Source organism: Watersipora subatra, chromosome 2, assembly GCF_963576615.1.
Source record: "Watersipora subatra chromosome 2, tzWatSuba1.1, whole genome shotgun sequence".
Lineage (NCBI taxonomy): Eukaryota > Metazoa > Bryozoa > Gymnolaemata > Cheilostomatida > Watersiporidae > Watersipora > Watersipora subatra.
The window spans coordinates 11,698,917-11,726,890 of NC_088709.1; the positions used below are offsets into that span (position 1 = coordinate 11,698,917).

Consider the following 27,974-nt stretch of genomic DNA (forward strand, 5'->3'; position numbering starts at 1 on the left):
TAAGAAAATGTATGGAAAATTATGCTAAACTCTAATGCCCTTTTTAATACGTCCTCTGATGATGTGTATTTTTTTAATTTTCTATGTAGTATACTTTATTGCATAAAATTTCTACAACTTACAACAATCATTTTATTTATAAAAATAAAAATAATGTAAAATTCATTAATCTAGTATTGGCACTTTTTCCTAGCTTGTGAAATAAGCAGTTGGTGCATCATTTGTATCAAAACATTATGTTATGAAAGCTAAAGCTGCTTGCAGTTTTTTTTGTTCCAAAGCGGTTAAAGATATGTGAATCATGGCTGATATTGCGACTCGACCATTAAAAGTTAACTTCCATACAACTCATTGTCTACCATAGATATAGTCTGCTGGTCTTGTTTGGCTGCAGTTGGTGATTGAGAACTAGAGCTAGAGTTTCCATCATCTGGTGTTCTAAAAACAAATGAAAGATATAAAATAATATAGTACTCTATAAAAATCTGTGACAAAAAGAAATAAAGCTAACATGTCTGTATTTCTATGCTGGCAAAAACAGCAATTTTTGTGTAAAACATTCTTTATTTTGTTGAACAGTAAATATTGTTCTAAAGCACAAGGACAGCTCGTATAAAAGTATTTTAGTATATATATATATGTGTTTTGATTCAGGCGAATACACCATAAAAATAAATAATAATTTTTGTTTGCAACTAGTTTGAATGTTTACAGTTGATGACCTACTTTTTTGTTAACCTGCTGACCAAACTTTTTTCTGTGGGCTTTGCGTGAGGATATTCATAATACATGCTATCATTTGGCTCTACAGAGTTTGTGAGACTTGTCTGCTCTTCACCAGCCAGTGAGTAGACAAGTCCTGCAATAGAAGAGTGACAAAAACTAATAGATAACTGCATGCTTGTAAATATGGCTTAAAATGTCATCAAGATAATGCTTTAAATAGAACATAGTTTGACCACTGCTTTGGTATTCTGAAGACAAAAATACACAGATTGAGGTGTGAAAACAGCTTATTTTAGGACCACACAATAAAAAAAGTACTGTGGGAATTTAACAACACAGCTTAAAATTTTGCAAGTAAACTAGGTCAGCACAAAAATGCTGCTAAAATAGTTATTTTATAGAAACAGAGCGCTAGTTTAAAAGAATTTAAAAATTGAAAATTGATATATAATCACTTTTCTCATATATTTTGATAAATATTACCCGCAACATAAAGGAAATGAAAGTTTCAATGGCCTGATTTGATGACCTGATTTGATGACCTAATTTACTGACCCACTTTGATGGCCTGATTTGATGGCATGGTTTAGTGACCTGATTGATGACATGATTTGATGACCTGATTTGATGACATGGTTTAGTGACCTGATTGATGACATGATTTGATGACCTGATTTGATGACCTGATTTCCTTAAAATTTGTTAAGGATTTCTAAAACTCCGTCAAATAACTTTTGCATTTTTGAAGTCTAATAATTCTGAGATTGTGCTTTAATTAATGTGTTAAGATCTGTTAGCAGAGATCGTGAGTTGGGCTTTAGACCTGATCTCTCCCTTTATTTGTCTTAGTAAATGTATGCATTTTCATATCTTTTGGCTGAGATTATCCAAACTTCACAATTCACCTTATTTCAAACCTTCCACTAGATCACCAAAAATATTTCGTTTCAAAACTCAGCCTGGTTTCTAAAGGCCTGTGCACACTATCGCTCAAATCAACAATTAACTGTGCAATTGACCGCAATGATGGGCTGCTATGATGTCATTTAGCAATGAACGGTTTTCGTGATGGTTGCTAGCGACGATGCGATGGACTTTCAACATGTTGAACTTTGACACCGATGATCGCAACAACCAGCAACTTGATTGGCTGTTTGTGGACAGCATCGGATCCAATTTCAACAGTTGTGAAGATTGATGTCAATGTCATTTGGCAAGCATGCAAAAAACTACATTTGAGATAAATTATATAATCACATAATTGAAAGATAACAAAAGGACCCGTGATATTTGGAATGCAATTTCATAAATTCTGTGGGTTGTTGGTTAGCGATCAACAACAGCTAATCGCTCATAGTGTGAACACCTTATCCCCGGTGATGATGTCAGAACAGTTAAGCATTGCGGTCCATTGCACAGTTAAACGTTGATTTGAGCGGTAGTGTGTACAGGCTTTAACCCTTTCGTAAGCGATGCGACATTAATGTTCCCTGGAGTTTTGAGCAAAGAGACATTTATGTCGTTTGGGAAATCCCAAAAGCCGTTATTCGTCAGCCGTTTTGTTATTGGCTATTTTTGTTTAGTTCTTCAAATATTCTTTCAGCTTTATATTACTAAACATAATATTATTGTGTTCGCTATAATAGTCATTCAAACCTAACAAAAGAACGAAGTTCTTATGGTCACTACGGCAATCAACTACCACCGAAACATCTTCTATCGTGAACTACTACGCCTAAAACTACTATCGAAACGAAGCAATGGCAAGTCAAACGAACGACCGCGTTGAAAAATTGCTACTAGAACCAAATACGAGAAAGATATTGTTGATTATGTGGTTGAAACTGATGAATCTTGTTCCACTGGAAGCAATATTGATGCCAATGATTTTGATGTAGAGTCAGAAACCGGTAGCGATAGTGATGAATCTGAACGTGCCGACAGTCATGATCCACGACGACGGTGGGGTTATGCAAAGGTGACTGATTCAAGAAATATTAAATGTAGTGACTTCTATGTGTGTGAGTTGCATGTATTTTAAATTTCATGTAGTTATCCCTGTAAATAAAAAAGTTATAACGTTTTATGTATCCCTATGTACAAATTGCTAGTTATTTTGCAAATATATTCACTCTGTACACGAAGGTTTAATTCATTAATATACTTGCGAAAGGGTTAAGAACCAAAGGTCCTAGAATGCGCTTTTGCATGCATTAAAGACAATAACCTTCAAAGAGTTCATTCATGGATGGTTGTTGCAAAGGAGGCCGAGCAACTTGCATTGAAATGTTCGCTCATGCTGCACGGTATCAAATTAAAAACAAAAAATCCTAAGCAACGCTGAGCTTACCGCTAGTAATTACGAGAAAGTGAGCATCAAGTTTTCAGAGTGATAACATTGCAAGTGGCATTGCTTTCTTTTTTATATATATTGTGTTATATACCGTAAAACTTATATTTGACTGCCACTAGAACTTCAAATTTCATAATTATTAATAATAACATAAAACTTGACAAGATAAAATAATTTAAGAAATCTCTAAAATACTAACCCACTCAGCTCAAAGTAAAGCGCTTGTCTCCCCTTAGCACCTATAAAACTGTTCAGTTATCGGTTGTATCAGCCATCATAAAAAAACGTATTTACTGCCTAAAAATTCTTTGGCTTCTTATCGTATGCTGTAGAAAAACAGACTAGAGTATATAATAAGATGTTGGGCTAACCAGATTTTTCTTTACCAGGCATGTCTAATTCTGGAAGCAGCATTAAAAGGCTTGTATTTTGCTCCTTCATGTTAACTTTTGTGCTCAAACTTGCTTACTCACCGTGAGAGTCTGTTGTCTCAGCAGTTAAAAAAGAATCAGATTCATTTTCCTTAGATGTCACAGGGTTTACAGCTCTAAAACATACAACATAAAATTGTATTCATAAATGTAGCTGTCATGCTTCAATGTTTTTTTTTTACAAAACAAAAACTCCAAATAACATAAAGATGTTTTTGTCAAATAGTATGCATCCTATGCTGGCTACTGTCTATTTAAACTAATTTTGTTTCAGAGCATTACTGAAACTATATATTTTCTCCGACATTCACTAGCTTAGCTTGTTGGAATGCTCAACAGCTTTGCTGCTGTTAGTATTAAAGGATACAAGAAAATGTTGATTCTGATTAAATACACTGTCAAACTTTATGGCTATAATGAAACCGAAAAACAAACAATATGGTGCAATCAGGTTTTACTCAAATCATTTGATGAAAAAGTAATTACTACAAAAACAACTTGTTACGTATGCTGATATAATGAATGAAACTTTGATTTTTAATGAGAAATATACATTAAATACTTCATCTATGAATGTATCATTGGTAAGTAAAATATACCGTACATAAGCTAAATATTGTATAAACTTTGCCAATACTCGGCAACGTAGAACAGACCAAATTTACTGAACTGTAAACGCCAATCAGAACTCTTTGAAGTTATAATTTACTACTTCTTGTTCAATCTAATGTAAGTTTATATAGATTGTAGGACTTTTGTTAAGTTGTCTACTTCTGAGACCCTGAGTTGCCCAAGAACCCAGAATATGAGATAGTAGATGCATTTTCTGTTTCAGTTCGTTTCAGCAGCCCGAACTGGCTGACTATATTTAATGGTCAGACCAGTTAGTCTCAATTTCTATTTGCAAACATTTGCTAATCATAAATCAACAGTTCTACAAGGTTATTTCAGCCTAGACACAGTTATGAATGCTTAAGCATATACTTTATTTTTGACCAAGGTCAGTGGTAACAGAGAGATACATTGAAACATAATACTCATCAGTTACAGTGTTACCTGGATATAAGCGAACTCGCTTAGATGGATATAGCTGGATATAAACCAACTCCTTCCACAATCAACCTATTACTGCATCACATGGATATATTGAGAAGCGGATAACCTACATGTAGGTTCTTATCTAGATGTAAACCAGGTTACTTCATAGTAGATCTACTGCCATGGTATCTGAATATAAACCATCCCACTTTGTAGCCGATTTACAACATCTACTTTTCTGGAGATAGACCATCCTAATTCAAAGTAGATCTACTGCAACGTTATCTGAATTTAATCTGACTCAGTAGTAGACTGGTAATAAAAACTTGGATAATCATTTTGTAATTAGGTATATTTCGGATAGCGATCATCGATTTGCGATAATTTTACTAAGCGCAATTTTTATGACAGTAAGATTTGTAACAGTCAAGGTTTGAGTTTGCCCTAAACTTGAATAGTAAGAAATTACTTCGGTAAGTTCCTCAAAAAACTATTGGAATGGCTTTGGTTGGCTTTGGTTGGCTTTGGAACTATGTTGCTCTTAAATAGCTGTAGACAAGTAGTTTAATGTCTACATACGTTTAAACACGTTTTCTATTTTCTAAGAATAGTCTCAACTCCTTCAAATGGATCAAAGTCATCAACGTTGTAACGATCTTTAAATAGAGAACTTTGATTCAATTTAATTCAAGTAATTTTAAGTCGTTTCAAAAAATTAATATAAATTCAAACAAATTCAGGTGAATTCAACTCAATTCAACTCAATTAATGTAATAAAGTCAATTCAATTCCTCCTATGTCATTTCAATTCAAATTAATTAAAATCACCATGACAATTCAAGCATAATCAAGCCGATTCAATTCAAATCAAATAAGTTAATTCAATCAATCCAAGTCATCAAGTCAAATCAAAACAATTCAAATGGAAAATGTTTTGCTGCAAGAACACTTTAAAAATAGAGTGTAAAAGTTTTACAACTTTATTCTGACATTATGATAAACACTTGAAACTTACAGTTCATAGACCTCATTTTGGGCTCTGGTGTCAGGAGTTTGGGCAGCACTTGGCAGTTCATAAGCTAAACTGTAAACAGCCTCTACAACAGCCCATTATAAATACACTGGCTGTTTAGAAAAACAGCTGATGTAGATACACTCAAAAATAATTGGACACCGGCTTTTTATTGATTTTCGTATCCATAAACTAAAAAGATCTACTAAATATCTCAAAAAAGGTAAAAAGTATTTTAGATATATGAAAACCCAATACTAGCAGACCGAAATGAAAAAGTTATCAAGTACTTTTCCATTTTTTTGTTAAAAGAATACACTGGTATATTATAATTTATTTTTATGTAAAGCAACAAAAATCGGATAGTTGGAAAGCTGTAATTCTCTAGTTTTCTATATTTTGTCTAGTAGATGCACATTTTTGCTGAATGAATCTATAAGTGTCCTGACCATCTCACATTGCTCAATACAAAGACTATTACAAAGTATTTAAGTGAAAAAATTTGTTGGAGCGGTATTGCAATAATTGTAGCAAGACATTTGGGTTGAGTTGAAATTATTTATCTACTCAAATAACCAATAACCAATAAAGAGTTCACTGATACATCTGTTTCTTGTATTCAATTTTTGGTTTGCATTATTTGTGCAATATTAATTTTTGTTGGATACAATCTGCATTTAGAAACTCAGCATCTGTGTGAATTAATGAAAAGCTTGATAACTTTTACAACAATCCTCTCAAAAAGGTTGACCCATAAGTTGTCTTTCCATATCTCTAGACAATCATGTCTTACAAGAGAGCCTACTCAAAGACACAGCTGTGTTTTATAAGATAGAAACCCTTGTAAATGCTTAGTCTAGCATTTGCCCAATGTCATGTTTAGCTCACCACCCTGGTGTCAAGTTAAACTATGCGAGCTGCTGTCAATAATATCCTTACCGTCTGTAGCCTGTGGTAGTTTGCTTTTCTCAGGGCATGGACTAGCAGCTGGAGGTGGCAAAGCGGGTCTGTTGCTTTTAGATCTGTCAGGTATTTGAAATGTGGATAAATATGAGCAATCACTGTCTTATACGACTTTAGCTAGAAATTAATTAAAATACAAACAAAGTCTTATGACAGTTGTGGGAAACAGTGAGATTTTTAATGATGTCAAAAAGAAATCAATGACTATATGCTATTAACAACCTCTCTCACCTTGTTCTTCGACGTCTGAGCAGACAGACTAGAAGTACGGTGAGAGCTGCCACCGCTATGATACCAACAATGACACCAACATAAATAGAAACATTTGTTGAAGAGCTTTTACTGACATCTGTCTTTGAACCAGAAGTTGTGACAACTGTAGTTTCAGCATTGTCAGTCGCTCGGCTTGTTTCATCTGTAAATGATTTTACATTGTAGTGAATGCAGGTAAATGTATTAAATATATTTAGATTTTCACTAATAAGTTTGTTACATAAATAAATGCACTTTTATTCAATTATTTGAAGTTAACATTAGAAAACATTAAATTAAGATGAAGTTGAATCACTAGTGCTTTAGCCATAAACTGTATCGAAAAATTACTGAAGTCAGTTTTTTTCAAAAGACTGACGGTATTGAGCAAGGCATTGGCTTTTACAATAGTTTGTCAGGCTCTTGGATCATTTAGTGTGGCTTACTATCATTTATTTATTTCCTAGCTTATAGATGAATTATGTGGTCTATACTTGTGGCCTATAGTAGTTACTAATAATTGTTCAATTATTACTCAATCATTTCTCAGCTGATGTACAAACTAGTTATATTGGTAATTTACACATTTCATATGTTAGACTTAGTTATCTTTCATATATTAGATCCTATCAGTTTTTACTTTGTCCTACCGTTGAAGTGAAACATAAATATTTAGAGAGACTGAAGAGCACAGTCTATAAACTACTAGGCCACTAGGTATTTGATAATACTGAAACATCTGGTATAAAAGGTCACAAATTATTATACTGCTTTGCATTTAGCAACAACATGTCTGCATTTTACATTAGTGTCATAATTTGTACATCACCCTGTCGGACTCTCCTTTTTTATTTGGTTAATAAAAGCTCTGGTCATGAAGATAGCTTTTTCAGTTGTAACCCATTGAAACAGAAAGTGCTTTTGTCTACATTGTTGTGATATCTTGTAACAGCACGGAGTATCATGAAACATCAATGAGCACTAATTTTAGACAATCCAAAGTTCCAAAAGACTAACACAATTATGAAGTCTTTCCACATTGCTTTAAAATATTTAGCAGATTTGATTTTCTTATATAAATCATGCTTGGTAACAAATCAATTTTTTATCAATCAGTGTTCATTAACCATGAACTGATCCATAATAAACTCTTTATTAATAGCGAATTAACTTAATAATTTAGTAATAAATGAATTAATTTAATTAATAAATTGGATTTAATTAATTAATTAATCTTTATCTTAATTAATAAAGATTAATAGTATAATCTGTACTATAATAATGGCTGTTTGAAGCCACGCTAAGAGTGTTAGGAAAGAAAGCTTATCCTGCACAGGAATTGAGCTCGGATACCAGCTACGTAACTGGACCACATTGCAGCATCATGGAATAATTGTGCACATAATAATTACACAGGGCACACTGGACTGCCAGAGTACTAGTATTAATAATAATTGTTAAATTGTTTTTAGTAGCAATCTTAGTAGTAAGTCAAAGTTATGACTAGACTATAAAATATGCCGGATGAAAGTTGAGAGTTCCACGCAAAGTAGCAACTCAATTTTGATTGCTTACTGCAGTTTGTTTCTTATTAAAAACAAGCAAAACAATTTAGTAACACTACAACTAAAGCGCATTATCTATATATAGAAACGTGAGGGACTGTCATTCGTATGTCCAGTTATAACGATTAAGTTTTAGGAAGGGAAAAAACCAGGCACGGGAATTAGGCTCAGGCACTCCTGGTCTGCAGTTAGGCGTGCTATCCACTGCGCTACATGGCCTACTTTTTATACTATGAAAAATTGTGCTCATATTTATTACACCTGCTAATCTTTAATGGCGATTGGTTAAAATATCCACGCATCACACCTTATCTAGCATGCTTTAACTAAAAAACTAGAAGAAAAATATGTGCCCGTACTTACCGAAAGTGCTATAAAAATATGTATGTATAGCTTAAACTTTATCAAACTTCCACACAAAAATAAACAAACAACTTAATTTAAAAGTTTAAGAGATAGATGTTGTATTTATGTTGGGTGAAAACAAATTTTTTATGCAAAAAATTTTTTTATTGTTTGTGCAACGCCGCCGTCCAGCTCATTACAGAATAATGTCTACTATTTAGTAAATGTTTTTGGTATGTTGTGGTTTGATTAATGACCCATGAACATTTAAATGCACTTGCTGTTTAAATGAACAGCTGGTATCGACACTGCCAAATAGAATTGGGCAACTGCATTCTTGTGATTTCACGCACATAAACTAAAAGTATTGACTCCATCTTTCAAAAATCCCAACTGATCAAAACTTAAAATCTCTCTGAGTTGTGTTAAAGTATTTAAAAAAACAATTCAGCCCTTTTGAGCTTAATCGGTTATACTTGCTGTACAGTGTTGCAAGGGTCTGCTCATAATAAATGAAATTAACTGATAGCCAATCATATTTCTATTAGCTGAAGATGGCTGATTGGCCCAGAGACAATCGATTAGAGTTGTGACACTGTCTCCTACTACCAGGTGTTTCCTATCAACTGTCTGATTGATATCAGATTGTTTCACAGCATGCAAACCTCATTGCCCTGCAACGCAACATTTGTCTTATTTTCCAATCAGTCGGTCCAATCAATGGTACTGTCCAATCAGATTGGACTGGTTGTTCAATCAGATTGGACTGGTTGTTCAATCAGATTGGACTGGTTGCTCAATCATGAAGCTGAAGCAAGACATGCGATTATTGGTTAGACATATTTTAGAAATGGCAGATTATGGATCAAGTTGATTGACTGACCAATTGGAAGAAATTCAAAGTCAGTGATACTCCACTGTCCATTAGACATGCAGGTGGCTGTTCCAGATCTCGTTGGAAGGTCACTGCTGAAGTATGTGGCTTTTGTACCAATTGTAGCCCTTCCTGTTTGATCCAGGGTAAAATTGGATGATAGGTTTGCTAGGAATTGGATGGGACACTCAATAACTGTAACAGATTTTGAGAGGGAGTTCAAAATGCTGGTGTAGAGCATTCGTAGCAAACTTCACACTTTGGAGAGATTGGCTTCCATTTCAAGCGCCGTATCTTTTGCACCATAGGGTACACTCACAAGCCTAAAATTTTCTAAAAACATTTTTGTGTTGCCTTTTAATAAGGTGTGCCATTTGTGTAGACCGAGTTCAAAAATCTGTTGGGTGCTTTTGGTAAGTGCATTATGATCACCACTCCGCAGACCATTTCCCGTTAAACATTGAAAATGCCGGCTAAGTGTACAGCAGAGGTGTGTCGCTAAGTGCTATCTACTTTTGAAGAAACTCTGTAAAATGGCATCAGGAAAATGACATGCTTATGAGTTTACACAGTTTAAACTGGGAGGCAGTAGCGGACAAGTTACGCCATCATATGCAGGTGGTTTGTGGACGCATAGGCTAAGGTAAAGCCAGTTTCTATCGTTAGAGCTTTCGAGAAAGTTGGCGTCAATATTGAATGACAGGCGGCTGGCGAGTCTGAATCAAATAGACTCACCAGTCATGAAGAAGGATCTAAGAATTTTAGATACTAAAATGGTTCACGCGGAAAATGGTTACTTTAATGGTTTCCTCAAAGAAGAATAAATGTTTTTCCCCATAAAGTTGACTAAGCTCACTGTTTTGTCTTCGATGTTGTTTCTTATGATTTTCTAAATTGCTGAAAATTTCTAAAAATAATATGGTGTGCCTTATATTTTAGTTAAATAAAGAAATAGACTATGAAGATGACACTGCCCCTTACGATGCAGTGCGCCCTCTGGTGTAGAAAATATAGTATAAAGATAAAATCGCATAGTAAGACATCTTCATGAGGCCTTAAAATCATTTAAATGCTAAAAAAACTCAGCTGTTTTTTTTACTTTAAAACCTAAAACAATAAATTTGGTCTAGTGAGTAATATCTAACTAGAAAGAATATAATGAAAACAATAAATTGCAATTAAACAATAATCAATGCGGTTAATGTCTCTGTTCACCTGTTCAGGTGTATTGGAATATGGCTAATTAACATATAGGTCGTTGTCAATTGACAACCTCACCGACTTGCATCTAATCGACTTTACAGCCTTTATTATTTTTTTGGTGTAATTTGAAGTTTAAGGGTAGTTTTTAAGATAGACAGTCTCATGACCTATCGGTTGGAACGTAACATAGTCATAAGTTGATGATGACCTGTATTTCACTACTGATAAAGTGCAAGATTCAGATATCCTGTGGTTGTTATCAAATTTATGTTGTTTTTCTATTTTAGAATTACAAAACATTAATTTTATAAAATTAGAAACAAAGAGCATTTGTTGAATTAGAATAGAGTATTACAATGACTATACTAGTCTAGACCTACTAGTAAATATTTTTTACCAATACCAGAAAAGTATATGACAAGAGGGCTGTTTTATTTCACATTGCAATCGACAAAACGTCACGAGTTACATATATTTACAATTCTGTCATAATTGTTTCCTTTTAAATCTAAACAGTGTCCAATATTTATAAACTATGAAAAGATATTGGAGCAATGTTTCAAGTCGAGATTCCCATAGATTCGAGCAGAGTTCTAGTCAACTATGAATTTGAGAAGCTTTAATGGTATTATTCATCTTTGTTCTTATAAGGATGTTTTTATTGGAGGTTGCTAATCTTTAGAGATGCGGGTTACTCGCCTCCCTAGTTGATCGATCAGAACCTGACTGAGTACCGATGTTGGTTTAGCTTTTGGTTAGCTGTGTAAGACTAGACTTAACCAGTGTTACTTTCGCTTAGCAAAGAGATCGATCACCTTACATTTAGTTGGACATAATTCCATCAAGCAGGGCAAGCAGCTGTCTTGGAGCTGCTCACAACTCCTAGTTTATTCAGACTACCCTAGGACACTTATAATTCGCTAGTATTTAGTTTCGTGAGTAGTATGCGGAGTAAAATTTTGCTGCAATTTAATTTCGCAGCTCTGATGAGTGCGAAAATATAGTGATGTGAAAATAAATTCAGTGGAACAAACATAGATTCCTCAGGTTCAGTTCACCGATAACAAAAATTTCAATTTGAGACTAGTTTGTAATTTTAAACCGCAGGTAGAATGGTGTGGGTGAGATCGATAATGCAATTTGATCGCTTGCTGCCATTTGTTTCTTGGATTATCAATGCACAAAGCTATTTAATTTCGCGTTTTCGCTTGTTCGTTATGATAGTTTATTTTCGCACATGAACTTTTCGCGAGAGGATGACTACACGAAAACGCGAAAATTAGATAAGGCGAATACATAAGTGTCCTAGGGTATGCTACTTTGTGATCTTAAATCTTTCTCGATAGAAAGCTCTTATAATGGCTCGCGTATATCGTTCATTTTACCGGCGAGCCTTTATAACGGCTCGCCTTAATACCTACACAAAAACACTGATCACAGATCATAGGGTTGACAAATCTACTCAAAATTTTGCCACAATGAGTTTAGGAGTTTGGGTTTTCACTTTGCTAAAAAATGAAAGAAAATTTTTTTTACTTAAGGTTTGCTGCGTAATATCCCAGTTTGTGATTTTTTAAATTTTTGTTTAAGATGGATGAGAACAACAATTTTCTAGTTTAACTAAACTAAAATTATACTAAACACAAGTTTATTTTTCAAATACATTGAGTACTATGCAAAACGTTTTGCTAATTCCAAAAAAACTTTTGATCAAAGCTTTACAGCAGAAGCTCCAGCTTTTTCAACAAGAATACGCATGGCAGCAAAAGAAATTATCACCATGAATTTTATCAAAACAAGCAAAGAATTCTATAGTGAAAAGGTAAAAGTTTAAGAGTCGTCTACAAATTTATCTTTAAATAATTTCTTACTTTTAGGGCTGATGTTTAAAGTAAATATTAGTTAGTTAGAAAAATAAATGTTTGTCAGACATTTTAGAGATTTGCCCAACAAGTATCTAGTGGAGCCCCGGTATGCTGGAGGATTAACATCCTGTTCTGAGGATTTGACACTGGCTTAAAATAAACATTTGTTACCCTTAAATATGAACTTACATATAACTTTAATTACAAATTATCAGAGAACATGTATCAATATTTATCTATCATTTGTGATTGCTCTTTTAAAAATCGACAAAACTTGATCTTTTTTACAACGCTCAGAAGAAAACATGACCTGAAATGGCATCACAAGTCGCTATCATCGTTATAGTTGATATCGGCTAATGCGTTGAAGTCAAGTGTATCTATTTTGCCAGTTTCTTGCAACCATAGACGTCATAATGACATATTTGCTTGATCTGAGTGTTGATGAGTGCATGATCAAGTTTCCCCGATTTTATTCTTGAAACATCCTGGCAGTCAGATCACCTCAAACGTCAACAAAAATTGTAAATGACGAAAAAATACCAATAATTTCTGATAAAATCCACTAAAGTTTGATTAAATTCACCTTTAAGAGTCTGCTAATAACACGGGTCATAGATTTAGTTAAGAACTTAGCTGTAGTGTTACAGATAGTCACAGAGCACTTCCTCTAGCTGAGTGTATATACTGCCACAATATCTCCTTGTGAGGAAAGAAATATAATTTGTTTTTATTATGTAGTTAGGTTTGAGTAATACTTCAACCCTTTCAGAATAACATTATAAGTAAGCTTATTTATAAACCTACCTGTACAGGACATCAAATACTCTCTCCAATTCGTGCTGCAGTTGACAGTTTGGGCATATGTCTGACTATCTATCCAATAGCCAGGAGAACATTTGATGTCAAATGTTTCACTCACATCATCAATGGAAACTGGCTCTTGCGTATTTTGAATAGTGGGAGGACATTTGTTTTTGTTTTGTTTTGTCACTATAAAACACATTCAGTTAGTTAGAAGAGGCTGATACACTGCTTTATAAATTATGATCCATTTTTTCAAAATCCTCAAGCCAATTGTGTACGCTTTTGGATTTCCTAAACCATTTCTAGATGAGGTGCGAGTGACAGCATGTTGAAAGAATATCTGGCGTGAAGTGAAGTATGCGATGAAAATTCATTTAGTCCTACCAATATTCATAAATTTGAAGTTATCATCTACCTGCCACTTTTAACGTTATCGAATAAACAAAGTGATTACTCTGACAATGAATCCATTACACTGTTTTTAGGATAAGCTGAATGTGTTTGATATAAAGCAAAAATTTGGTTATCATAGCATGAATATATTAAAATTCCAGAGAAGATCTCAGGCTATGCCTATGACTGAAGCATTTTCACTCATTCGGTTATCCATTATCATAAATCGCACCGGATAATATGGTTATCATGTACCGACAGGCTACAGGTTAGAGTAATAACGTACCCTATACGTTACATATGAATACTCCCAATGACCAACCCGAGATTAAGGCCAAACAAGTATAGTAGACACCCCTAAGTCTACCAAGTTAAATTTCAAACATTCCTGCTTTAGACAAAAAGACAGACAAAGAAATGTTATTTTTTTACTTTGTTTTAGACATAAGCAATATGTTTCTTTTTTGTATCATAGACTATCAGGTGAAGCTAAAAATCAATTTACATTGATGGTGTTTGCTCCCCTTAACATGAAACTACCATAACTATAAACCCTACACTAAGTCATAAGAAAAAGGAGAAAGTTTGTCAATAAAAACAATAATACATTAGTTACTGTACAGTAAAAAGCTAAATTTAGTTTATTTTCATTTTGAAGGGCAAAGAAGTGAGTTTGGAAAGATTTTAGAATGGATTAGGTTGTTTTACACATACCGGTATTTGATGCTTACTTATATAGTGAAAACTTTTATATATCTTTTGCTGCTAAAAAGTAAATTTTGCAAGAAGTGTTGTTGCTATAGTTAAAATCATTTAAAATCAATATTCAAAATTGATTAGTAATAAACTTTGCTGACTTCGAGTTTGTATAGCACAAAAGCCCTACAACATAAACATACTGAGAAGGGGTTATTGACGTTGCAGGGGCGTTTACTTTACATTCTCAAATTTTAAAATCATTTTGCAAAAATTGACAGCTCAAATTGGAAAGGCTCACGGCTACGTAATACTGCAGTAAAGATACACAAGACCTTACCAATAAATTAAAGCTAATTTTTTTAAATGTTTAGGCCTACATTAAAAGCCCTTGATATTCTTAAAAGCGGTACATTCATCTCCTACCAGACAATGTAAACTACAAATTTTTATGGAATGCTGAATGCTACAAATCTAAAAAAACTGCAGCATTTTAGCTAGCTGTAATGTGAGACAACTAATGGTAAAATATCAACTGTAATTTAAGATTTTTTTTATTTTATTTTGAAAAGCAGCTGGGTATGCGAAAAACTTTTGATTGCTATGTTTGATGGTACAGAGAATATTAATTGACATTTTTAATCGCGTTTGTCCAATATTAAAGATAAACTTATATAAACTTATATAAACTAGATAACAAAGGCATTAGCTACCAAATATTAAACTTTATTAAATTAAAAAATGCCAACCTAGTTGCAATTTCAAATTACACTTTTTATCAAAGAAGTTCTAATTTTTCATTTTACACACAATCACCCTATGTTGTGAGAGATCGTCTGGTGTGATAATTACATGATTATTCAATAAGGATGCCGATTGATGCAATTGGTAGCATGCTTGGCTGCTAATCTGTGAAAGTTCGAATCCCAGGCACAGCAATCTGTTTTTTCAACATCCAACTGTAGCTTCAGACAAATGGACATACACGACTCTTATTGATTATGCCACTGAGTTTCTTCTTTAGGAGTGTTAAAGAAATCAAAAACTTCAAGCATTTTATTTAAGACCTGTAAAATTACTCATCAGCCATGGCTTGAGGACAAAAGCGTTCAAAGTTATTTTTAACACTTGAAATCCATAGTGTTGACAAATATTCATCTTTTTGAAAATATAATGCAAAAGCTTTATATAAAGTTCTGTCAAAATTTACAATGCTTCTGACCTTGAAAGTAAGTTTCACGAGCACCATTGTTAGCACATGTATTTTAACAAATCCAAGCGTACTAAAAATGTAGTTTTCTTGTAGCCAATAAAAATAGGTACAATTTTTCAATATTATTTGTATAATCTGTATGTTTCGTTTTAGAGAGAGTTTTAGCATAGTAACTAACAAAGAGCCTTATAGAATGCCTGATGAAGTAAAACAGAAAGACATGTATAAAAATAATTAACCTGTTAACTTACATACCTTCATACTTGATGAGGAAACCTGCTGAGCTCGTCTCTGCAAGGATTTTTCTTGTTATAAACCGTAGAGTCACAGACTTGTTGAAGGCGTAAACTTCTGTTGGCATGTCTGTAGGGTCATCATATCCACAGAAATAAATATCTCTAGCCCGAATATTAGTAATTTCTAAATAGTCATCACAAAATAAGTAAAATAAGTTCGATGACCTGTGCAAGTCAAACTTCAGGAAAGTTATTCGTATAACTTCTTTTTGATGTAATTTTGTTAACGTTAATTCTTGAACCTGACCATCGTTATAATAGTTGTTATCGCTGTCGCTAACTCTGTCGTATTGGTCATGGCTCACAATGTAGCCACCTTTTCCTGGATTATCAACGACAGCAGTTCCAGTACTGCTATAGCTCTTTCCTAGTATGTAGGCGACTATAAAACAAAAATTGGCAATAGCTAAAGGTTTATAAAATAGGAGGTCAACATAGCCTAGATTCACTCTCAGCAATGATTGTTCAATTTTTGTGCTCCTATATATACTAGCGGAATGCCCAGCGTTGCAGAGGCAATGAAAAACGACTTACAAACAGTGGCAGGTAAGTTAGTTATCATTGGCTATGTTGAATAATTAGTAAATAAATGACAAAATTAGCAACTTGGCCAATATGAGTAAGTTAAGCTGGTAACTTAAATTGTCTAAATCTTTACAATAATAAAAGCGTGAAGCCAGTTTGTAATCGCTATGTGTTATGTTATGCATTATGATCTCTCTCGCAATCATAATTATATTATATAATATTAATATAATATAACATTATACTATATATTATATATTAATATTATATATTATATACCATAATATTAATATAATGTTATAATAATATTAATATCATAATTATATTTAAGTAGCTAGTAGTAACAAATACTGTTTTTGAGCAGCGCATATTTTAGCCATAGCAATAAGTAGGACTAAAATTATTCTATTGTATAGCAATGTAAACACTTGGCTTAGCAAAAAGGTGCCTAGCGATTTCGTGTTCAAATAGAGTAGGAAGTGAATCTTTGCTTCTAAAACTGTATCGCTACAACTGCACACACAAATGATAAACAGACAAATAACAAACACTGAGATTTATATATAAATATATATATATACATATATATATATGTATATATATATTACATATATATATATATATATTTGAAAAAATATTACGAAGAAAGTAAACTTTTAGTAATTGCACTACAAACTTGTTTCATGCGATGCACTCATCAGACGCGTTTGTACTAAAAATCTATATATATATAAATCTATATATATATATATATATAGATGAGCTCGAAGGAGCTCGAGATGAGACGGAGATGCAACACAGAAGAAATCTGCCGCAACCACTCCAGACAAGGTAGCAGTGAAGGAGCCTTTAGTCATAGCTATACATAACTACAATGAGGCCGTAAAAAGCTAGAGCCTCAATGCCTTGAAGATGGCCCGGTCGATAAAGCATGACTCGGGCAAGTCTGAAGGACCCAGACCTGTGGGTAGTCGGAAGCCTGTCTTAAAAGCAGCAGACTCAGCTTACACAGTGCTCTCCAACCTTTTGGGCTGAGCCGATGCTCTAAAAGCCTGCTCTAAAAGTATTTTTCCCTGGGGATATACTCGGAATCAAGTCCGAAGGCCTTGGGCTGGCGCATAACTAAAGTACTGCTTCAAAAGCTGCAGAGCCGACTTGCCTTATGCAACTCTTCAGGTCCCGACAGATACACCAGAAGCCTGCTCCGACAGGTTCAGGAGTGTCTAGCCCTAAAATATTGCCTCTTGAGATGGGGGTGATGCTGAATCGATCAGGGCGCGGGCTCTGGACCAACCCTACTTTATGAGTTACTTCCTCTCCAAGACTACAGGGGTGATCTATCTAGGTCCTGATCGATACCCTGTGTACCACGAACTTGCTGAGTAATCAAAAGTTCTACAAGTTTCTTCAAAATGTGAGGGATTTGCTCTAAAAGAGTGACAGTCATGGTTTCATGGCCGATGAAACCCAGCTGCCATTCTACGAAGTCATACGCCTATCCATACATCTCTGGAACGTAAAAGCCGAGATGGTTTTTGTGGTGAATCACAAAGACGCTACGCCGGAGATAGTATTTTTTAATGAAGTGTAGTCACTTGGCGCCTGAATTTCACAAACCAGCCTCTACATCTTTGAGCTGGTGCTATGGTCGGCATGTACATGGGTTTGGAGAACCACCAGGTTGAATCTCGCAACCCATAGTGCGAAAGCCCCGGATTCAGGAGTGCCAGCCCATCTGGAAGGCTTGTTCTTGGCAGCCAAAAAGAATTGCATAGAGCTAGAGCAAGCCCAGTGACTAGCAAAGTTGCTACCACGCTACTAAAACACATTCAGCACCAGCAACGGTGCCATGGGATGAACCTCTTAGGAGGGGCACTCTATTCTACTGAAAAAGGGAACCCTGCCTATAGGCTAACCTCCCACCAGTTTGGACCAGAGAAAGAAAAAAAGGCAGAGCGACAAGTGCAGGATCTTCTCAACAAAGGACTCATTGAGCTCACTAGAGGCGTTTGAAGCTTATCAGTAATGTTGGTTAGGAAGAAATGCAAGAAATGACGGTTTTGTGTGGACTACCATGGTTGACTGAGTGCAGCCACCGAATCGTATGCCTACTCCTTTTCCCAGGTCGACGACAGCCTTGAAGCTCTCTCTAGAAGCAGGTTCTTTATTACACTAGACCTGCTGAGTGATTACTGGCAAGTGCCACTGGATGCCAACAGTCAAGAGAAGTCGGCATTTGCTACCCGCTCCGATCTGTAAAAATGAAAAGTCCTGCCATTTGGACCTACCTTTGCGCCAGCTACCGTTCAGATGTTGATAGAACGCATGTTGCATAGCCTGCACTAGAAAAAGCTGTAACTCCACCTGAATGACCTAATAGTCATGGCTCCAGACTTTGACACACACCAGCTGGAGGAGGTGTTCCAGCTACTGAAAGGAGCTAGACTCAAACTCAAGCCAGCCAAGTGTGAGCTTTTTCAATCACAAATGCGCTACTTGGGCCATGTGATCAGCAGCATGAAAAGGCCAAGGCCAGAAGAAGGGAGGTGGAAACTGACCTGGAGTTGGCTAACCTGAGATCAGAGGCTACAAACAATTTGGAGTTTAGCCAAGATCTGGAAGCTATGCTGGAAGAGCTTCAAAAAAACTAGAGCACGAATGGCTCAGCATTCTAGAACAGTCACCAGCATTCCAAGTCACCAGCTAGCCAAGTGAGCCTTATCCACTTAAGATTCACAAGGACCTTAACTGGTTAAAAGAGTTTGCGAAGGCCAAGCTTGCCAAAATAGCTCTGAGTTTGCTAGGGAGCTGACCACGTCTCACACTTTGACTAGAATCACTACCAGTAGTAGAACTGGAGAAGATGCTGACCCAACGAGCCAAGAAAGTCTCTTTAATATGGAATAATTCTTCAGTGACTCCACCAGAAGGAGAATAACCAAGACCATGCAAGGTGAGTCTGTACTTGCGGGCTGTGTGGCATTGCCACCAGCATTCCGAGATGTCGACAGCACTTTTTACAGCGATTCGTCATCTTCGTGTGTCTCTGCTGGTAGCAGCATGTGTCATGCGAACAAGTGATGTCACACCAAATGGCAAATAGAGGTGGAGAGTGCGAAAGTGCAGTATACCTTGCCAACAAGGATGAGCGGGCGATGTTCCCGAAGACAAGAGAACGGCCTGCCGACCTTCCAATGAAACTGTGTACCCCACTCTGACAATGGCTAGCCGGCCCCGCAAGAAGCTGGAAATCAAGCCTGTCAGACTGAAAATGTATACAAATATCAACTTGACTACAAACCCAAAAACCAAACAAGAGAAACCCGCAGCGACACAGACAGACAGTTTAGTACCATCTTCCACACAGTGCCAACGTGAAAACGAACGTTGGAAAAAGATTTATCAACACCATTAATCAATGCTTTCCCAAGAACCACAAACTATACAACATACTTGGCACACACACACGCATGTACGCACACACAAGCATGAACACACTTTAAGACTTAGCCATACTTGCATGCCAAACATGAACACCAAGATTGATGCACAAATCAAAAGCATTCCCCAAGAGTCCAAAAACAAGACAATTACAACCGAGAAAACTTGAAACTGTAGACAAAAATAGATGCCCACTTGATGGCAATTGTAAAACAAAGAGCATAAGGTACTAAGCCACAGTGACTAGCATGGACAAAAATACAAATAAAACATATGTAGGACATAATGAAACCAACTTTGAAGCTAGCTATAACAACCACAATGCATCATTCAACCACACAAGAAAAAGAAACCAGACAGAACATGGTAAACAAATTTGGAGGCTAAAAGACCAAATGGTAGCATATACTGTTAAATTGAAAAAAATGAAGCATTGTAGAGCATACTCAAACACAAGCAAAACATGCAAGCTTTGCCTTTTCGAAAAGTTCATGATTATCTGCAAACCAGACCAATGCACATTAAATAACAGAAATGAATTTTCATCATTACCTAGGCATGCTAAGAGTTATCTGCTCAGCCAATTCAAAGAGGGAACCACTCTGGCAGTTCTCACTGGTTGATGACAATTACTTATTGACCAATGAGATGTGTTTGATAAGTCTTTCCCACAATCATAAGTAGCCATCTTCTAATCGATATTTCTCAAGCTATCACCTGATGAGGGCAGACCTATGTATGTTCGAAACAGATCCGTTGTGGTTACCAACAGCTAAGTACTCTTCATATTATAAATTATACTATAATTCACTTTGCACATAGAGTATTGAGTGATTTATCTTTATTATTTTTCACAAAGCTAGTATTTTCAACAATAATAAATATATATATTTTATTGGGCGGTATATAATCATTTTTATAGAAAAAATGTTTTACAATGTTTTACAATGTCTTTTTATGTGCTAAAAGATATAGCAATACAATTGTTGAGTGCATCTTTTAATAAGCACAAACTAAAATTGCCATGGCTTGAATATTTGGTACTTGAGAATTATAACACTAGTGGTGTATGAATAAGTTTAACCATTTAGCTTTCCCCAACTCTTCACTAGCTCTGTTTGTTTTAAGCCAACTTCACAATAAAATTTTGTATTACATTGAGGTTTTCTGGCAGCTAAATGTATAGGCTAATGCTCAGTTCCCAAGATGAGGTATTTCTGGCAAAAGTTAGGGTAAAAAAAAGATTACGTTCTTCTGGGTGGTCACATCACCAGAACTTTTTGAACTGTTTTATCTGAGGTGATAATTCAGCCAGTGACCGTAAAACCTATTTTTTGTGCAACATTACTTTTCTCTTGTACATGTGTTCCCTATATCTTTATCCAATAGGAAATGAAAAAAGCTATAACTACTTAATATTACTATAACAATGATCAATGTTATTGTCTAATGATTTTATAAAATCTAATATTATTGACCTTTACAGAATCTTATCAAATCCATTGTTTGGTTCAAAAGAATTTTGTTAAAAGGTTTTGCTGAAGATTTGGCCTCGGGTGAACTGGGTGTGTACGTTGGATTCTTATAGCAACTGTATCATGCAATACAAGTAGACTTATACCAATCATCAAGACTATTGGTCTACAGGTTGTTGATCAACAGATTATTGGTCCACAGGCTAGTTATACATGTATATATTCTTAATTTTCAACAATTCGTATGGAAGTTTTGGCAGCTTAGACTTAGCTACTCACAAATGATCTCCAGTCTAAAACCACCCCACAAATCCTCTTGACTCTCCGCAGATGACTTCAATGAAAGAGTTACAGATAGCGAGTTATGATCGGTGGCTCCAGAATAAAAACGGAATCCTTTTATAAGGTCCGCCATAGAGTATTCAGCTCCATCCCATGATATTTTTATCAGGTCATCTGAAGCATCGCTAAGTTCACCATCAGCCGAGAGTTCAACCCACATATTGGCAGCAATGTCAAGGAAAGTAATCGTGCAAGTAGAGTGAGTTTGGCAGCTTGAATCACTCCCAGGGTGACACGGAGAAAGGAGAGATATTTTTTTTATTCCTGTGTTGTTAAGGTTGAGTGTTCTGGTGTCACCATCAGAAGTACAATTAAATGTCTTTACCAAACTGTATCTATCTAAAATAGAAGAGGCCTATCAGCTGCTATGCAAGTTAAACATCATACATACGATACCTTCTTGTTTTAGCTTTTGCCATTTAGGAGCCACCACCAAAAATGGGATATCTTGGTACAAAATAAATTGTGACCTTTTGCTCATAAAATTTTGGCACAAGAAAATTTTAGCTAGAAGCCCTTTCTAACACCATCAATGGTCCTTCTGTGATTCAAACCACTGACCTATTGATTATATGTCAATGTACTAACCACTGAACCTCAGCAGCCACATGGTGGCCGTGGTTACTGATATCGCGGACACAGTGGCCGTGAGAATACCAATATCCCATGATACATTTTTAGATATCAAAGGTAAATATGGGGAAAGGCTACAGCGGAAGTAGAGTTAGAAATTTAGAGTAGATGTGTCAGAGGCAAAGTTCACACATGGTGCGAAAATGTGAGACACACAATCTTATACTAATCTGGAGTTGTTTTTCCATGGAATATATCTTCATTGCTCAACAAACTTACCCATTAGCAGTTTTGCAGAGCTATTATTTTCATTATAGTTGAATAGCCGCTATACCATATTTTTATTATAGTTGAATAGCCGCTATACCATATATTCATTATAGTTGAATAGCCGCTATACCATATTTTTGGCCTACTGGAAAACTTGCACAAAATATTATTACAATGGTATCTTTGTATAGGCCTACGAAACTTTATATATGTATATAGTATATAGTAGGATGTTTGTATATGAAACTTTATATATGTATACAGTTCATAGTATATAGTAGTATTTTTGTATATGGAAAGATATATATGTATATAGTGTATAGTAGTATGATTGTATATGAAACTATATATATGTATATAGTTTATAGTATATAGTAGTATGTTTGTATATGAAACTTTATATATGTATATAGTGTATAGTAGTATGTTTGTATATGAAACGATATATATGTATATAGTGTATAGTAGTATGATTGTATATGAAACGATATATATGTATATAGTATATAGTAGTATGTTTGTATATGAAACGATATATATGTATATGTATATAGTGTATAGTAGTATGATTGTATATGAAACGATATATATGTATATAGTATATAGTAGTATGTTTGTATATGAAACGATATATATGTATATAGTGTATAGTAATATGATTGTATATGAAACGATATATATGTATATAGTGTATAGTAGTATGATTGTATATGAAACGATATATATGTATATAGTGTATAGTAGTATGATTGTATATGAAACTATACATATATATATATATATATATAGTATAGTATAGAGTAGTATGTTTGCATATGAAACTATACATATGTATATAGTAGTATGATTGCATATGAAACTTTATATATGTATATGTATATAGTAGTATGTCTGTATATGAAACTATACATATAGTATATAGTAGTATGATTGTATATGAAACTGTATAAGTGTATATAGTGTATAGTAATATGATTGTATATGAAACGATATATATGTATATAGTGTATAGTAGTATGTTTGTATATGAAACGATATATATGTATATAGTGTATAGTAGTATGATTGTATATGGAACTATATATATAGTATATAGTAGTATGATTGTATATGAGACTATATAAGTGTATATAGTGTATAGTAATATGATTGTATATGAAACGATATATATGTATATAGTGTATAGTAGTATGTTTGTATATGAAACGATATATATGTATATAGTGTATTGTAGTATGTTTGTATATGAAACTATACATATAGTATATAGTAGTATGATTGTATATGAAACTATATATATGTATATAGTGTATATAGTGTATAGTAATATGATTGTATATGAAACGATATATATGTATATAGTGTATAGTAGTATGTTTGTATATGAAACGATATATATGTATATAGTGTATAGTAGTATGTTTGTATATGAAACGATATATATGTATATAGTGTATAGTAGTATGATTGTATATGAAACGATATATATGTATATGTATATAGTGTATAGTAGTATGATTGTATATGAAACGATATATATGTATATGTATATAGTGTATAGTAGTATGATTGTATATGAAACGATATATATGTATATAGTATATAGTAGTATGTTTGTATATGAAACGATATATATGTATATAGTGTATAGTAATATGATTGTATATGAAACGATATATATGTATATAGTGTATAGTAGTATGATTGTATATGAAACGATATATATGTATATAGTGTATAGTAGTATGTTTGTATATGAAACGATATATATGTATATAGTGTATAGTGTATAGTAGTATGATTGTATATGAAACGATATATATGTATATAATGTATAGTAGTATGTTTGTATATGAAACGATATATATGTATATGTATATAGTGTATAGTAGTATGATTGTATATGAAACGATATATATGTATATAGTATATAGTAGTATGTTTGTATATGAAACGATATATATGTATATGTATATAGTGTATAGTAGTATGATTGTATATGAAACGATATATATGTATATAGTTTATAGTAGTATGTTTGTATATGAAACGATATATATGTATATAGTGTATAGTAATATGATTGTATATGAAACGATATATATGTATATAGTGTATAGTAGTATGTTTGTATATGAAACGATATATATGTATATAGTGTATAGTAGTATGATTGTATATGAAACGATATATATGTATATGTATATAGTGTATAGTAGTATGATTGTATATGAAACGATATATATGTATATAGTATATAGTAGTATGTTTGTATATGAAACGATATATATGTATATAGTGTATAGTAATATGATTGTATATGAAACGATATATATGTATATAGTGTATAGTAGTATGATTGTATATGAAACGATATATATGTATATAGTGTATAGTAGTATGTTTGTATATGAAACGATATATATGTATATAGTGTATAGTGTATAGTAGTATGATTGTATATGAAACGATATATATGTATATAGTGTATAGTAGTATGATTGTATATGAAACGATATATATGTATATGTATATAGTGTATAGTAGTATGATTGTATATGAAACGATATATATGTATATAGTATATAGTAGTATGTTTGTATATGAAACGATATATATGTATATAGTGTATAGTAATATGATTGTATATGAAACGATATATATGTATATAGTGTATAGTAGTATGATTGTATATGAAACGATATATATGTATATAGTGTATAGTAGTATGTTTGTATATGAAACGATATATATGTATATAGTGTATAGTGTATAGTAGTATGATTGTATATGAAACGATATATATGTATATAATGTATAGTAGTATGTTTGTATATGAAACGATATATATGTATATGTATATAGTGTATAGTAGTATGATTGTATATGAAACGATATATATGTATATAGTATATAGTAGTATGTTTGTATATGAAACGATATATATGTATATGTATATAGTGTATAGTAGTATGATTGTATATGAAACGATATATATGTATATAGTTTATAGTAGTATGTTTGTATATGAAACGATATATATGTATATAGTGTATAGTAATATGATTGTATATGAAACGATATATATGTATATAGTGTATAGTAGTATGATTGTATATGAAACGATACATATGTATATAGTGTATAGTAGTATGATTGTATATGAAACTTTAGGGAAGTTGTGTTTAAAAATGAACTTATACAAATATTTTCAGATTTTATCAGAAATTATCCATATTTTTCTATTCTTTGTGATGGCTTTGGATGTTTGAAGTGATGCGTTTCAAGATTAAAATTGTAGGAAAAACTTGATCACGGTTAAGGCGCTCAGATTCAAGCCAAAGTGTGATTATGGTGTCTATAGTTACACTTCGACTTTGATTATAAAAACTCACCCAATAAAAATTAATTTTCTCTGCAACAAGTTATTTTATTACCGGTGAAATTCTGGGCATTCATCTAGGATAATAACATAATGTACATAATAGCATAAAGATAATAATATATATTACTATTTTATATACTATAAGAATATTTTACATGTACATCATAACAGAACATTAAAGCTATTGGCCTAGCGCATATAAACTATGCAACAATTATAAACACCAGAAAGGAAAGATTAGGAGCTAGCAAGAATAAAAGTCTCCGAGTGTGAGGGCTATATATAGAAGCCCAGCAACAACTAAACTGTGACATAGTACGAAATCTCTAGCCATTCAAATGTATATCATCTTAATATTAGCAAGAAGCACGCATAAGGGTCCATTTGCAATTTGCTACAGAATGCAAAAGGCATAGAAGCCAAGCAAAGCTGCACTGTAAAATCATTAGTGGTTTGTGGGAATTCTGTAATTGTAAAGTAAACTAAAATACTTCTCAATAATTTTTTTGCAGTTGTTAGAAGAGTATGTAAATACATTCCCTTGGCTACCAACACATTAGCAACCAGCATCAAGTTAGCTGTGAGTGAAACACTGTTCACTTAGATAAACTTCTGCCACTGCAAGGGTCTGTTTTTTGAGCCGAAGCGCATGCGTGCAGTAGAGGGGTCTTCAGTATTCACCAATATTCAGAAACCAGGTAGAGTATTGAAACCAAATATCTTTGGCTAACATTCAGGCTACATACAGCAGGCAAGCACGCGCACGCATGCTTACACACATGAAACAAATGTATATAGATGCACATGCACATTTAAACTTATGCACGCGCACACAGGCATACATACATACACACACATGCACACACACACACACGCACGCGCATACACACGCACGCACACGCACGCACACGCACGCACGCACACACGCACACGCACAAACGCGCACAATGACAAAGAGGGAGCTATTAGTATAAATGTGTTTTATTAGCCAAAGGGCCATGCGTTTTATTTGCTCACTACGTGCCAACCCTTTATGAATTATACTTTTTAAGCGAACACCAAAATTGTGTCAAAACAACTCCTAAGTTTAGTGTACTTTAGGTTATTCTAACAAATAGATGTGAACCAGGCCTCAGAGATGGCTAAGGAGCAACAAACCTAACAAACAAGACACCAGTGGAGCATTTAGAGCTAGCAAACTCATCCCATAAGCAAAGCAGGCCGACAGCGTCGACTGAGGGTTTTACATCAACTCGCCGTGACCTATTAGTCTAGGAGGTTTGATCTGCAAACAACAGGTTGAGGTTTAATTCTCAACATAGAACATCGGTGGTGACAGGAATGACATCTAACCTTACATTGCTCTCCGCAACTGGGCATGTCTCTAGTCATCGAGGTCCTTTTGTCACTGGATTCATAGCGTTCAGCCAAGTTCAAAGAGACATTGTTTGCGCTACAATGCTTTTAACAAAAACACCCACATTCTCTTCGAGGAATTGCTCACACATCAACCACTGGCCTCTCCTTCTCAACTCTATCAGTTTTCTCTGAACTTGTATAACACATAGTTTAGTTGACACCTAAACATTGGCAGGTTCATGAGAAAAACAGCTAGTAGCTACTAACCTTGCATTTGGTTTCCAGAAAGTAAGCGCAGAAACAGCGACAAGAAGAGCCAATCTTTAGTGCCCATTATTTTCTCCTGCTAGTGACTATCGACCACAATAAATAAAAAACTACGGTAATAGCTATGCCATCGTCACTGGATTAGCAAAAACAACTTCCTTCTTGAGGTCCAACTAACTAACTGGGCTAACTAGCTACATTTTAGCTAGCTGTTTTGATTAGCTTTATATGTGGGATTGCTCAATTCCTAAGACTGGCATGACAATTCAACACAGTCTGTTTATGAATGTTATTTGATAGCGTCA

The 27,974-nt window shown here is 34.0% G+C and overlaps 1 protein-coding gene across 2 annotated transcripts; it reads right to left on the minus strand.

Annotated features, from left to right (window-relative positions):
- Positions 1–68: 68 nt before the first annotated feature.
- On the minus strand, positions 69–27,821 carry LOC137387654 (uncharacterized). 2 transcript variants are annotated; one of them, XM_068074135.1, is made up of 11 exons: positions 27,670–27,821; positions 21,753–22,154; positions 15,992–16,414; positions 13,435–13,620; positions 9,569–9,754; positions 6,755–6,938; positions 6,500–6,582; positions 5,564–5,645; positions 3,553–3,626; positions 727–859; positions 69–438 (listed from the first exon to the last, which is right to left on the minus strand). In XM_068074135.1, the coding sequence occupies exons 1-11, from the start codon at positions 27,734–27,736 to the stop codon at positions 333–335; spliced, it is 1,926 nt and encodes a 641-aa protein (XP_067930236.1). In that variant the 5' UTR covers positions 27,737–27,821; the 3' UTR covers positions 69–332. The 2 variants fall into 2 exon arrangements, with proteins under 2 accessions (XP_067930236.1, XP_067930237.1); XM_068074136.1 differs by lacking the exon at positions 21,753–22,154.
- Positions 27,822–27,974: the final 153 nt, after the last annotated feature.

What these genes read in the sequence shown, in the direction of transcription:
- LOC137387654 (XM_068074135.1), bottom strand. Translation starts at nt 27,736, where the DNA reads ATGGGCACTAAAGATTGGCTCTTCTTGTCGCTGTTTCTGCGCTTACTT. An exon ending in TTTTAGACTGGAGATCATTT is followed by an intron (nt 16,415 to 21,752) that starts GTGAGTAGCTAA and finishes TTTGTTTTATAG; the next exon opens with TCGCCTACATACTAGGAAAG. An exon ending in CTCAGACGTCGAAGAACAAG is followed by an intron (nt 6,583 to 6,754) that starts GTGAGAGAGGTT and finishes AATACCTGACAG; the next exon opens with ATCTAAAAGCAACAGACCCG.